This window comes from Ochotona princeps, chromosome 13 (assembly GCF_030435755.1).
Source record: "Ochotona princeps isolate mOchPri1 chromosome 13, mOchPri1.hap1, whole genome shotgun sequence".
Taxonomy (NCBI): Eukaryota; Metazoa; Chordata; class Mammalia; order Lagomorpha; family Ochotonidae; genus Ochotona; species Ochotona princeps.
This window is the reverse complement of record NC_080844.1, coordinates 32,901,953-32,916,216: the sequence shown is the minus strand read 5'-3', so window position 1 is coordinate 32,916,216 and position 14,264 is coordinate 32,901,953. Positions and strand designations below refer to the sequence as shown.

Genomic DNA, 14,264 nt, shown 5'->3' with positions numbered 1-14,264 from the left:
CCTCTGCAACAACCCTGCTCCCTGACCTCAAGCCCCAACTGGTCCCTTGTGGGTGATCGCTCTAGGCCCCTGCCCTGCTGCCTATTGGGCATGACATAAGCTTACTTCCCCATGGCCTGATACAACCCCCAGACCTACACGTGGCCTCCAATATGGCCAGAAGGTCAAGGGCAGTACACATGGAACATGACCTCTGACATGACCGGAAGATCTAGGGAAACAGTCATGTCATACAGCCAATTACAGTATCTTTGGTGGGCGTGGGGTCTGCCAGAAGGCTCCCTCCTGCCCCACCTTCCTTACTCTTTAAAATCCGTAACCTGTGCATAATAAAGTGGACATTCCTCACCAGCTTGTCTCAGGTGCTTCTTATGGCCAATGAGTACCACCGTCTCACGCTCGGTGACCCCGGGGTCTGCTGGCAGACTTAAACCTTGAGAGTCCCTGGCCAATACTGTCCCAAGTGCCCACGTGGTGATCTCTTAGACAGTGCAGCAGCCTGTACAGCTGATATTCCTGGCAGTGAGGCTGGGCAGCCTATGGGACAACAGGTATCTAAAATCAAAGAGCTGTATTCACAAGCTCTGCCCACTCGGCACTACACACCTGGGGCAGAATCCACTCTGTGTGGCCTAGCATGTTGACACCCTCTCCCAAGCATACTTTCTGGGATAGCATGGGGCAAAAATGGGATCTGGAAGGAGCAGGCTGCGAGGGACAACAGTGGACACAGTGCTATGGCCAAGAGCTGCTTCTTGCCAGCAGATGGGATGCACAGGGTTCAGGGTTCTGGGCTCTGGACACAAGTTAGGGATGGCATTTACCAGGGAACATGCCTCATTGTGTGAGCTAGAGGGACACACACATGGTGGGCAGAGCCTGTGTCAGGTTCGGCACGGCCACCAGTATATTCATTCTGCATTGTCCTTTGCAAAGGTAAATCAATCCCGGAATTGCAGTCCTGCTGTCAAGAGAACCTAGGTCAGCAGGGCCCATGGATGGCACTGTGATGCTGGGGCAAGCTCCCTCAGACAGCCAAGGGCAGGGAGCCTGGGAGACTGAAGTTGGAGGTGTGTCCCCTCTGTCCTTGGTGGCATGGAACCAGGCAGAGGGAAGAGGAGAGGCCAGGCATGTGGGAAAGGGCCTACAGCAACAACTGGGATAGAAGGGGATCTGTCCACTCAGACCTGCACCCAGGAACCACCACGTATGTGGGTAGGAACCTGAGTCCAGCTCACTAATGGCTGAGAGTGCCTAGACAAGGATACCTCTCTCAATCTCAACTTCCTTTTCTGTGAAATGGACTTTATAACCAGGACATAGCCAGCTAAGACTTCGTTTTTGGCACCGGCATCATATATGGACACCAGTTTGAACCCCAACTGCTCCACTGCCAGTCCAGCTCCCATTAGCTGTTCCTGGGAAAGTAACAGAAGCTAGCCCACATCCTTGGGCCTCTGCACCCATGTGGGAGACCTGGAAGAATACCCAGGCTCCCAGCTTTAGACCAGTCCAGCTCCAGCCACTGTAGCCATTTGGGGAGTGAGCCAGTGGATGAAAGATACTTCTCTCCATCTTACCTTCTCTCACGTGACTCTGCCTTACTAATAATAATAAAAAAAGAATTTCTTAATGAACTTCATAACCATTTCCTTTACAGGGTGTGAGGGAAAATAAATAAGCCAAGTGTGCCAAGAGACCTGAGTCCAGTTTCTAGTGCACCAGAAGGTAGCCAGGAGTGGGAGTGGGGCTGAGTCTGTCCTGGTTACCTGACCCCAAGAGAAGGGCAAGTCCAAAGAAAGGCAGAGCAGATGCAGGGAGCATTCTGTCTGTGGGCCCTGAACAGCAACCATGTAAATAAGGGGCAGTGGATTCCGGAGCACCCTGGGGCAGACCAGGCCTACTGGGTGGGGTGGCAGGAGGCAGCTGGCCCAGGAACTAACAAGCAGGGGCAGCACCCACTCTCTGATGAGTTCTGAGACAGCCCACCCTGCAAGGGCCACAGCACTCCTCCCACTCCCCAGCAGGCCACTGCCCCAGGGTAGTCCCTGGTTGGGCAAGGAGGTAGGCTATGCCTTCAAGCCTCAGCCATGGGGAAGAGAAAATGTATTCCTGGACATGGGGAGAAAGAATATATTCTCTGAATGGGTGTTGCATGAAACCACACCAACTATTTAGTTTGCAGGAGAGGGTTTCAGCCACAGGAGACATGCCTCCTGCCCCTGGCCAGCATAGCAGCCAGCACCCACCCGTGCTCACAGAGTGCCCCGCTCCTCCCAACACCTGACTGTCATGAATTATTCAACCCTCACTGCAACCCTAGGAGCACACACCATGTGATCACTACTCCAGTTCTCTAACTGAGGCAGCGCGGGGGGTTTTAGTGGGTGGTGAAGATGAAAAGGAGGGCTTCTCAGAACAGGTGGCATTGCAAGACATCGCTCAGTGAAAACAATACCCACCACCTGCATAGTCATTTCAGCATCAGAGCTCCTCCCTAAGCTCCCCGTGAGGTTCCGTACTCAGCGGGAGAAAATGAGGCTCCGAGAGATGCAGGGGCTTGCCTGTGGTCCCACAGCTAACCCATGCTAGAGCTGGAGTTAGAACCCACACCTGGGGCTTCTCTCCCAGGGTTGAGGTGAGAGGAAGCAGAGATGCCATGTGGAAGAGGAAATCTCCCAGGTAACCCTTGTCCTTGCCACAGAAGAACTTGATCTCAGACTTACAGGTCTCCTGGGGCATGTAACGAGCTGTTGGATGAGGGTAGTGTTGGCTCTGCCTGTCTCTGCCTCCCCACCAGCTCCTATAAATGATACCTCTGATGGCAGTGTCCCTCGCAGCCCCAGTGTTCCCACATGGTTGCCCCTATCCAGCACCTGCCCCTCCCAACAGCAAGGCTGAGCCAGACTCTCTTTCCAGTCCCCAGATCCCTCTTTCATCCCAAGGGGCTCCACATGCCTGGCCCCAGCACAGCAGACCGGGACCCCACTGGCTCCCCACTGCTGATCACTAGGCCACAAACCATCAAGTGAGCAAGCTGTCTGACTTCCTTTGATTTCCCATAAAGTCACTGATCAACTGTGACCTTGGGCTCATGGAAAGAACAAGGCCTGGACATGGACTCAGACCTGCCCAAGCTCACACAGCTGTGTGGGGCACAGCCAGGCTCCCAGCACCTATTAGCATGACCCCTCGGCCTGAGAGACACTCGGTGATAAATTGAGGAAGGATCCTGCACAGCAGGGAGGGTCAGAGTGTGCGTGGTAGAGATTCTGCACTTAGAATTTCGGTCTTGACTCTGCTGCAGATGAGCTGGGGGCCACGGGCAGCTGGCTGGACGGCATCAAGCCTATGGCACAGAGATCCTAACAGAACAGATCTCACACTGTCACCATAAGCAGTAAACCAAATCCAGCAGGCACCTGAACTAATAAAACGCAAGAACTCAATAATTACTATTATTTTTATTTTAAACCACAACAGCCCATTTCTACCTCCCAAGACAAACACAACCTGCTTACCCCACAGCCAGCCAGTCTGTTCCAGAACCTTCTTTTGGATGCTACCCTGTGGCTTTGGCTTGCCAAAACCCAGCTGCTTGGGGTCACCTCCACCCCAAAGCCTTCCGTGGGCTGGGCCCTCACTGCAGTACCAACAGCATCTGCAGCTCACACCTCTCACTTGCTGGGATGACCTGATCATTTACAGGGGTCTCTTTCTCCCCTGTGGATGGAAGCTCCTTCAAAGCAAAGACCCCACCCCATGCCAGAGTTCTGGTCCAGAGCACAGGCTTTGGAGTCAGGCAACACTGTGCCAAATGTGAGACCCAGAGCCAGCTCATGGGCCTCTCCGAACCCCTGCTCATTTGGGAGCTGTGATACCCACTTTCTCCAGTGGTTACAAGGATTAATAAGGAAATGCGCATGGGGAGCTGATCTAGACCCCGAGTGGGACCCAAGACTGTGCTATTTCCCCAGTCATCCTTCAAGGGCCAGCCTGGCACAGCTCTCCAGTGCATGTCATAAACAGTATGCTCACTCCACAGGGACCACAGCACTGTGTTACTGTTGCTGCAGCCACCATGCCTGTGCCTGTGCCACTCCATGCCCCCACATGGGCCCCACAGAACCCTCAGAGAGAGTGTTGGGTCATCTTATTACCCCCTTGGAGGGCCCATGTTTCCCTTGAGAAAGAAAGAAGGCAAGTATCCCAAAGTGGCCAGACCCGTGGGGTCCTGCAAGTTATCCCCACCCATCGCCAAAGGAAGAGAAGTCTGGCTCTGTGAAGGCACCGGGACGCAGGCCCTGGCTGGGCAGACCCTGACCACTCCTCACGGATGCTGAGCCACCAAGCACCTGGCTGCTCTGCTCCACTGGTCAAGCACTCCCCTTACCGCAGTCCTAGACTGTGGCTCCTGTTCCACTTCCTCCCTGATCCAGGGTGCACCCTTGCAATTGCAGCTGTAGTTAGTGAGTGATGTCATAGCACGCTGATGCCTGGAGTCCAACGGTAACGTCATAGTGCCTCAGCTTCTCTATCTGGAAAATGTGGTTGTTGACCAGAACAAGGGTCACCAAACTGTCCCACAGGGACCCCTACAGGCACCTTCAGTATCCCCCAGGTTGGGTGTGAAAGCAGAGGTGGGGGATGCAAGGTGCAGTCAGCCAGTTCACTGGGGGGCCGCTTCCCTCATCAGCTCAGTGGGACAGGCCTGCTTACCTGGTTCACATCCCCAGTGCTGGGAACAGAGGAGAGCCCCAGGACAGTGTATGCTGAGCAAAGGAATGGATACAAGCATATGTGTGTGTGTACATACAGATAGACTAGGCTTCCAGGTATGGTTACATCTGCCCATACAACTCCACGGCTAACAACACTTGTGATCCCCCTGCTTGCAGGAAGCCAGGGGAATGTGGGCACACACCTATCGTGAGCAGGTTAGTGTCCATGTCACTTTCCCGATTGCCACCACAGCAGTAAAGCTGAACAAACTGGCTGAAGGGCTTATGGACAGGTGAACAGCTTTGTGCTATTTTTGTAACTTTTCTATTAGTCTAAATTTATTTCCAAATAAAAAGATGTCTCTGACTAATGCACACCTCAGGAGACAGTGTGTGATGGCCCAAGTACTCAGGTTTCTGCCACCCATATGAGACCCGTGGTGAGTACCTGCTGGTGCCTGCAAGACAACACAGCGGCCCAGGTTGTGCAGCCAGCACACACCCTGCCGCTGCTACAAAGACCTACTCCTACTGTGCTCACGTGCACAGTCCCTGGCCTACAGCTTTGCCCACAGCTTTACCAAGAAACTGGAGTGCCAGGACCCCTCTGGTCTATATTAGGCCTAAAGATCCCTCTGGTGAAGAGGAAAATGCTTGTCACCTGTGGTTCCCCTTCCCCTTGGCCTTAGAGAAACAGGCGGCACAGTCAGTTAAGCTGTCACCTACAGTGTTGGTAGTCCACATTGAAGCACCAGTTCAAGAACTGGCTATATCATTTCTGATGCAGCTCCCAACTAATGTGCCTGGGAAAACAGCAGGAGGGCCAAACACCTGGGCCCTGCACCCACATGGGAAACCTGGATGGAGTTCCAGGCTCCAGGCTTTGGCCTGTCCCAGCCCTAACCACTGCTCCCATTTGGGAGTGAACAAGCAGAAGAAAGAATTCTCTTTCTGTTTCTCTGCCTCTCCTTCTTGCTATTACATTGCCTTTCAAATAAATGAATAAATAAAATTTAAAAAACAACAAAGAAACACAGGGTCAGGGTGAGAACAGGTATGTGACTTGGTGGTTAATATGCCAAGGTCTCATAATCAGAGTACCTGTCATCACCAGTCAGTTCCAGCTCCCAGCTCCAGTACCTGGATCCCTGCCATCCTATGGGACTGAACTTTCTGCCCCTTGTTTTGACTTGACTTACCCCTGGTTCTTGCAGGCATCTGAGGAGTGAACCAGCAGAGGGAAGGTGTGTTTGTGTGTCTCAAATAACGAGGGGAGGGAGAAAAGGAAGGAAAGAAAGAACAAAGGAAGGGAGGGAGGGAAGAAAGATGGATGGAAAGAAGGAAGGAAGGAAGCATGGAAGGAAGGAAGGGAGGGAGCGGGAGTCAGGGGAACCAGATCCTGGGAGGGGGTCAGCCCCTTCACATGCAGATGCAGAGACTAGTCCAAGAAAGGTCCTACCCTGAGAGATTTCCTTCTCACTGCCCCCTCCCCACCTGCAATGCCCTCACCTGGGCATTTAGCACACCCCCCTCATCCAGCCACTGGAGCACCACTCCTCTGTGTACTGAGGCGCTGATGCTGATGCCAGGCCAGCCCACCTGAAAACTGCTCTTCCTGGGTCCAGATGAAAAAGCTGGGCACTGGTGGACTTTGCAGAGAAATCAATCAGCTCCAAATGGCAGCAATGCCAGGTGCCACCTGGGGCCCACTCCACCCTCATGCATCCTGTGCCCCCATCATAATGACTCCTGACAAGACTAACAGCCCTGGAGGTGATTAGCATGGGCATCATCACCTTCCTTGTGGCTCAGGACACTGGGGGCTGGGGGAGGAGAGAAGCTGGGGGCTCTGTCAGGGACACTGGCTCTATGTGCACCACCCTTGAGGACAAACAGAGCTACCAGAAGCCCAGGGGAGGGGAGTCAACAAGACATCAAACCTCACTCCCTTATTCATTCATCCCCCTGCCCACCTGGTGAGCACCCACAGAGGCCCACTACATGCCAGGCACCACCATGCTTGGCATGGAAGATGGGGAATGTCCGGCTTGTCCTGCTGGGGCCTGGGAGCTGAAGTTGATGCTCTGCTTCACGGGAGCCTGCAGGACCCTGTGCTCACCGAGAGCACCTCACTGATGGGCAGTACAGAACCAGAGCCAATCTGACTACCCTGCCCTCCTGCACTGCACAGACTTCAAGTTGCTTGCTGGAATCTCTCTGTCAATCACATTTGTAAGCAAAAAGGGTCAGTCCAGTGTGGGGTGGCAGTATCCAACACAAATAACTGTGGGTGGCCTGTGCTTTCCTGAAAGCAACAAGCAGGCCCACGGAAGGGTAGTGTGAGGCAGCCAGGTCACGTAAGGGGAGCTGAGCAGAAGCTCACCACATAGAAAGAGAGACAAAGGAACAGAGCACACAAAGATACCATCGCAAAGGCACTGTGGCCATCTGGGGGTGAGCTGCCAGGGGTAGGAGCTGTCAGCAGGGCTCAAGAGCTGGGCTCCCCTCCTCCCTGCTGGTACTGCCTCCTCCAGGGACTCAGGTCTGCTCCCGGAGTTCCCTGGCTCCAAGCATGGCACCTGTGTATCTAGGGAGAGTGTTCTCACTAGCACCCCTATCCTCAGCAGCACAGCTCTCGTGAGGAAGCACCTGGCTTGAGAATCCTGAAGGGATGGTAGGTGGGCTGGGAGAGTCCCCTGCATACTTAGACCCCAGGCATTCTTCCTTCTTTAGGAACCCCAAGTCCCAGACATAGGGACACAGAGATGGCCTAGTCATCTACATGCATTCATAGGCCAAGGTGAGAGACCATGATTAGTACAAGCAGAGAAGATGACCTCACATAGCAAACAAGGCAGTACCTTAGTCCAGGCCTGCAGGGACCCAGGAGGGCTGCCCAATGGCAGTAGCATCTAAAACAGACTCGAGTGATGAGTGGAAGTTCATCATGTCCCAGACAGCAGCAATAGCAAAAGTGATGTGTGTGGCTGAAGTGGAGTGAGCCGTGGAGGGGGCACAGAGGGCTAGCGGGTCAGGCAGGAGGCAGCAGGCTAGGATTGCACACAACCTCTATGCCACTTGATAATGCCAGCTTGAAGTTGGCATTTAGTCACGACAGCCCCCGCCCTCAGTTTCTGTATCACAGTACATGGGTTGGATGCCCAGTTCTGCTCCTGACTCCAGCTGCCTGCTAATGTGCACACTGGGAAGCAGCATGTGATGACTCTCAAGTGGTTGGGTCCCTGCCACCTACATGGGAGACCTGGATGGGATTCCTGGTTCCCAGCTTCTGCTGCACCCAACCCTGGCTGTCGCACACATTCAGGGAGTGACTCAGAAAAGAGAATATGTACACCATCTCTCTGGCTCTCGCATTAACCAATGAATCCTTTTTAAAGAGAAAGCTAGCTTTGATTGCAAATGGGATGGAGAGACCTGGGCAGGCTCTGCCTTCGCTGAGGAAGGACCATTCTTCTGCTGGGACAAGACAGCAGCAGGAGAGACAGTCACAAAGAAGTCACAGGAATCATCCTGGGATACATTATGCTGGTGGTGTGAGTGGAAGGGGTGAGAGATGAAAAGAGTGGGAAGCTTTTTCAAAGATACACCCAACTGGTCCAGAAGGGTTGGCTGTGAGCTGGGAGATTAGGACTTGGAAGTGACAGTTTGGGGTCTGAGTGAACGGCCGGATGGCATACAGGCTGAGGTGGGTAAGCCTGTAGTGAGGCAGGTATTGGAGTTCAGCATGGGACCTGCAGGGCTGACATTGCCATTGCCTTTACTCAGTGGAAGCGTGGAGCTGACAGGTACAAGGAGGGGTCCGGCATCTCCAGTGAGGAGTGCCCTGGGTAGGAGGGATGAGTCCAGGAGTTGTCAGCACCAGGACAGTGTGCCAAGGCTGGGTTTGGGCACTCTGGGAGTGAGAAGGTAGAAGAGAGGGGTTAGAGCCAAGCCCAGGGATCTCCAGGGTTGAAAGATGGAAGGGATGTGGAGGTTCCCACAAAGAGGCCAAAAAGGAGGAGGGTGGCTAGGGAGCAGAGCAGAGCAGGGTGGATGCAGGCAGGAAGGTAGGAAAAAAAAATGCTTGGCTCTGGTGCTGTAGTGTAGCACCTAAAACCACTGCCTGCAACAGCAATAGCAGCATCCCATATGGGAGCTAGTTCAAGTCCCAGCTGCTCCACTTCCAGTCTAGCCCCTATTAAGGTACTTGGGAAGGTAGTGGAAGATGACCCAAGAGTTTGGGTCCCTGCCCCCACATGGGAGACCTGGATGAAGCTCCAGCTTGGCCCAGCACTAGCAGTTGCAGCCATATGAGAAGCAAACCAGTGAATGAAAGATGTGTGTGTGTAACTATTTAAAAATAAATAAACCTTTTGTTTTTTCACAATAATCAACTGTACCAGGCCACAGACCTTGAGACTTCACCTTTGGATGTAGCAACATGGAGACTCTCAATGAACTTGATGAGAGCAACACTGGAAGGGGGGTTGGAGTGAATCTGAGGGCTGGGCTGGAACAGTACCCCTGCAGTGCCTGGCCCTGTTCCTACAGATGCCCTACAGCTGTTCACTGCTCACAGTCAAGACCACAGGATGGAGGATGCCAACCAGCCTGCCTCTGCTCTGTCCCTGCTCTGCCCCACACAGCCCAGAAGCTGCTCCAGTGAAGGATATATGCATCTGAGGCAAGACCCCCAGTTGGGAGACCCTGTCTGGGGAAGCAAGCCATGTCCATTACATGGAGAGAGGCAGAGCTACTTAATGACATTGCATGCTGTCTGTCTACTCCAGTAGAAGATGGTTTTTAACAAGAACACATGGGGGCGGGGTAGGGAGCGTGGTGCGATAGCCTAGTGGCTAAAGTCCTTGCCTTGAACACGCCAAGATTCCTTATGGTCACCAGTTCTAATCCCGGTATCCCTGCTTCCTATCCAGCTCCCTGCTTGTGATCTGGGAAAGGAGTTGAAGATAGCCCAAAGCCTTGGGACCCTGAACTCCATGTGGGAGACCCTGAAGCAGCTCCTGGCTTGGGATCAGCTCAGCTCAAGCTATTGCAGTCACTTGGGGAGTCAATCATTGGGCAGAAGGTCTTCCTCTCTATATATCTGACTTTTCAATAAAAATAAACAAATCTTTAAAAAAAAAAAAGCACATGGATGCAGATAGCACCAGAACACGAACGTAGCAAGGGACTCCTGATGGTCATGCAGGCCCTCCGGCTCATCTCCCAGCTCTGCACACATCCTACCACCATACACAATGCACTGCTGTGACTAGGGGCAACCGTGTAAAATACAAGCAGGTGCAAGAACTCGACCTAGATCCAAGTCCCTGTCTCTAACCCAGGAGACACATTCACAGAAACCACACATTGACAGAACCCACAGCTAAACTTTACCTCCAACTCTTAAAGCAACCTTAGCAGTGGATATGTGTGGGCAGTCAGCACCGCTGTCACAGTAACATCAGCTAGGGTCTGTCATGGGTGTGGTACTGGCAGTTGTCTGAGAGGCTCCAGCAGTTTGCACTAGAGCTGGCACAAGGGCCATCCAGGTGGGCAGCCGGTGTTTATGCCCACAGCATAGAAGTGACCTCAGAAGGCCACATGCTCCTCCTCACCAAGTGTCCCAGCAGAGGCTGGACACTCAGCCCCACAGCTGGAGTCTGGTCTGCTGCAGCTGTGGCTCTGGAGGCTGATGCTTGTATACTGACTCAAGCTTTCCTTCCAGCCACTGGCCCTGCCCACCACACTGAACACAGCTTAACCATGTGCTTGGCTCTCCCCACTGGATGCCAGTAACTGGCATAACAGCCCCAGCAGCCATTCCTGGCCACACATAGGTTCTCCCCTCAGTCACATAAAACATGCTGTCACTGTGGTATAGTATATAAAACTATCATCTGCAACACTGGTATTCCTTATGGGTGCCGGTTCAAGCCCTGATTACTCTAGTTCCAATCCAGCTCCCCCTAATGTGCCTGGGAAAGCTGCAGGAGACAGCTCAAGTGCTTGTGTTCCCACAACCCCTGTTGGAGACCCAGAAGAAGTTCCTGGCTTCTGTCTGGCTCCCAGCCCTGACCAACCATTGTCGTCATCCAGGGAATGACCAGCAGATGGAAGATCTTTCTATCTCTATCTCTTTGTGTAACTTTCTATAACTTAAAGCAAATTTTAAAAACATATATATTTTTAAATTCCCAGATGTACAGGCTCTGGAGTTTATGGAATTGTGTGAAAACTTCCAGCCAATCCACTGAGGGGACTAGCCCACGTCCACTCTGCAGAGTGGAAGACTGAGACTCAGAAAGCAAATGGCTGGTGGGACCCAGACCCCCAGGTCATTTCAAGACCACCTTATCCCACACAGCAGACAGAAGGCCAGTCCCTGGGCCTCCTCTACCCTCACCCTCCCACTGGGCACTGCCAGGAGGGACCTGCACACACACAGCCTGCCTCGATCACCTAGGGCACATCCACCCTCTGTATGGCCCAAAATCACATAGGTACCAGTACCCAGTGGAGGGCTCCAGGCCTGGCTCACCCATGCCAGGCCTTCCATGTGTTCAGGCCCACCTCGACTGCCCAAGCCAAGGTCTGTGAGGTCTGTCCTTCGATGTCCTCCCACTGGTCTCTGCCAGATGGGGAAAAGGGTGGCATTGTGCTCAAGATTACACAGTGAAGAATCACACAGCATCCGGACCTCTTCCCATGCTACTTTCATCCTGATGCAAAACAAGGCAGGTAAGAATTCAGGAGGAGGAGGTTAGGTGGATACTGAGCTGGCGGGGAATGCACCTCTGTCTGGGGAGGTGTGCAGAGTTATCTTCCAGCTCATTGAGCCTCCCCCTGCCCCCACTTTCCAGCCCATCCAGAGCCAGGGATCAATCCCAAAGGCACTAGACAGATGCCCTGCTGTGACTGCCAAGTGCAGTCTTAACAGAGCCGGGTCCTGGCCGCTGCTCCGGAAGCCGATCGATGCTGGCGTGAGCAGAACATAACCAGCAGTCAGAGCCAAGCTAATGGCGTAGGGGCTGCTAGGGGTTGCTGGAGGGCTCGTTGGGTGGGCACCTGGCCCAGGACTTATCACCATCAGCACCAGCCATGCTATACCCATGCACCATTACCCCCTGCACCACTGCCATCTAAAGACCGCAGGCTCAGGGCTGTGCTGTATGCTGCAGGGTCACAGATGGGGTCCCCACTTGCCTGAGAGGGGCCTTTCCCTTAGCCAGCCAGCCCAGGGTCAATGAGTGGCTGGCCATACCGCTGTCTTGGCAACCCACCTGTTCTGCATCCAGTCCTTCCCCTACACAGGTGTCTCTGCCAGAGGATGAGGCATGAATGGAAATCAAACAATTCAAGCTCATGGAGTAGCAGGTGAACAAATGGCAAGGCACTCTGGCAGGACCCTATTCAAGAGTAACATTTTCCAGAAACCTCTCTGTCTTCGGCCTTGGTCCAGGCCTCTGGGAGGTGCTCTCTCACTGGTGTCCTGCCAGATTTAACCATACACCTAGCTCAGTTTGCATCAGCCAGTACCCCCAGGGCTCTGTACTCATCTGTCCAGTTGCCCCAGTGTCCACAATCCTTGGGCCTGGGGCATCTATGCCTGGTGACAGATGAACGAACAGCTCAAGCACAGTTCCTGCCTGTGATGAGGGCAGCTCTCAGTTCATTTGTTCAGGCACATACCCACAAGCCAGACCATACTCTACCAGCTCCATGCCAGGTCTGCATAGGGGAGGAGCCATGGATAAACCCCAGCCAAGGAACACACTCAGGACCCCCACCCAACAGAGAATAGTGTGTATGGCTCTGTAGGTTCCCCCACGAGATTTGCCAGGACACTCCCTGCCAGTAGTGGCTAGGTCTTTCGAAGCATTCCGAGGAGGTGACCACTTCCTTCCTGGCTGGCTTTGGACACCCAGATCCCAGTCCCACCCCAAATCCAGCTACAGTCCGCGCATCTATCATCCCTGCCACCAGAGTGCCTAGACACACTAGCAGGCCACAGGGACAGTCCCACAAATACACACCTGTTGTGCCCAGTACCTCTGCAGAACAGCTTCCCCCAGGAGGAGTAAGGGCACTGCTGTAGTGGCCTCCACAAACAGCAGGTCAAAGGGCCCAGGCCACCTGAGGCCACCATGGCAGCAGAGATCTGCTTAAAACAGTTGTGTGTGCACCCCACCAGCACCTACATGTGCTCCCACAGGAAGAGCCTTTGAGTTGACCTATCAGTTACAGATCTCAATCCCCCGCCATTCTTCAAGCCACTTGGTCTTACTTTTATGTACAAACGCAGCTCCAAGAAGACGCACCACATGGTTCCTGATGCATGTAGCCCTGGGGCACATAACTCCCATCCAGCACCAGCAGAGAGGGCAGACTGGAGTGTAAGGAGCACCCCAGAAAGCAGGGGCTTCCACCACAGTGACACCACGAGAACGAGAGGGCAGGAGTTTGTGTTGACAGGGGTGCTGTTTGCTTAGGCACAGGTATCAGAGTCAGGTCCCGGCAGGGGGTCAGACGGGAGGACAGATCTGGGTGTCTTGAGCCAGGAAGGGAGTGTGACGACAAAAGCCACTACACTCAGTGCAGACCACGTAATGATTACAAAGAAGTCACAGAGCCGCAAAAAAAGCTTTCAGTGACAACACCCTCAGACAGCACGTGGAGTGGGAGGGGAATGAACCCACACCAAGCTCTATCTGAAAAGTCTTATGACATTCAAACACTCCTCTGCCAGGGGAACAGCTGTACCAGGAGGTGCCCTGCAACTCATCTTTGGAGGCATCCCAGCACGGACCCATGGAGTTCCATGGAAGAGAGTCCAGTGACATCACCCCGTGCCACCCCGCATGCCCGCCAGGCTGTGCTAACTCACCAACAGGCGTGTCCTCACTGATGAGCAGATACGTGTCAAAGAAGTGGTTGATGAAGAAGGGCAGCCGGTTCATCTGGCCTGGGAAAGGGAAGACAAGGCCGTCATGAGTACTTGCATGCCAACTGCACATGTGCTACATGGCGGCTCCCCAGCCCAGAGGCTGCATCAAGCACTGAGCCTGTAGTCAGGGCCAAGGCCCGCTTCCCAGCTCACTGTCCTACTCCAAGCAAACAGGGCACAATGCCAGGAGGCAAGGAGGCAGCCGTCAGGTTGCAGGTCAGTGAGCTCTCTAGGTAGAGGGGGCTCTGGGTCCCGGTCCACAAGGACAGGTTCTAAGTGCCCTGTGGAAGACTGTGTAAAACCAGTGTGAAATCTCTTCCTGACTGACTGCATCGTGAGATGACAAGACCAGGACAATAATCATACTAAAAAGCTGCCGCCTTTGGGACCCATCAAGTGCACCAGCCCCTTCAGTTGCCTCACTCAAGCCCCTTGGCCAAGCAGAGGCTGGTGCAGCCCCAGCGCATGGTGTGGAACAAAAATTTGGCAACTTGCCTTATGGACAAAGGGGTATCCAAAAGCCCATGGAAAGTGGAATGGAACGATAAGGTTAGCGGGCACAAAGTGATTTTGGAACCCGTGTTTGATTTTTTGCA

At 53.6% G+C, this 14,264-nt stretch overlaps 1 protein-coding gene across 5 annotated transcripts in view; it reads right to left on the bottom strand.

The window, feature by feature from the left end:
* The window catches only part of CDH23 (cadherin related 23), a 375,667-nt gene that overhangs the window by 297,220 nt on the left and 64,183 nt on the right, over positions 1–14,264 (bottom strand). For all 5 annotated transcript variants that reach the window (XM_058671237.1, XM_058671240.1, XM_058671242.1 and 2 more), the window contains one exon: positions 13,609–13,686. In XM_058671237.1, coding sequence (XP_058527220.1) covers positions 13,609–13,686 — 78 coding nt within the window. The remainder of the gene's footprint in view (positions 1–13,608; positions 13,687–14,264) is intronic.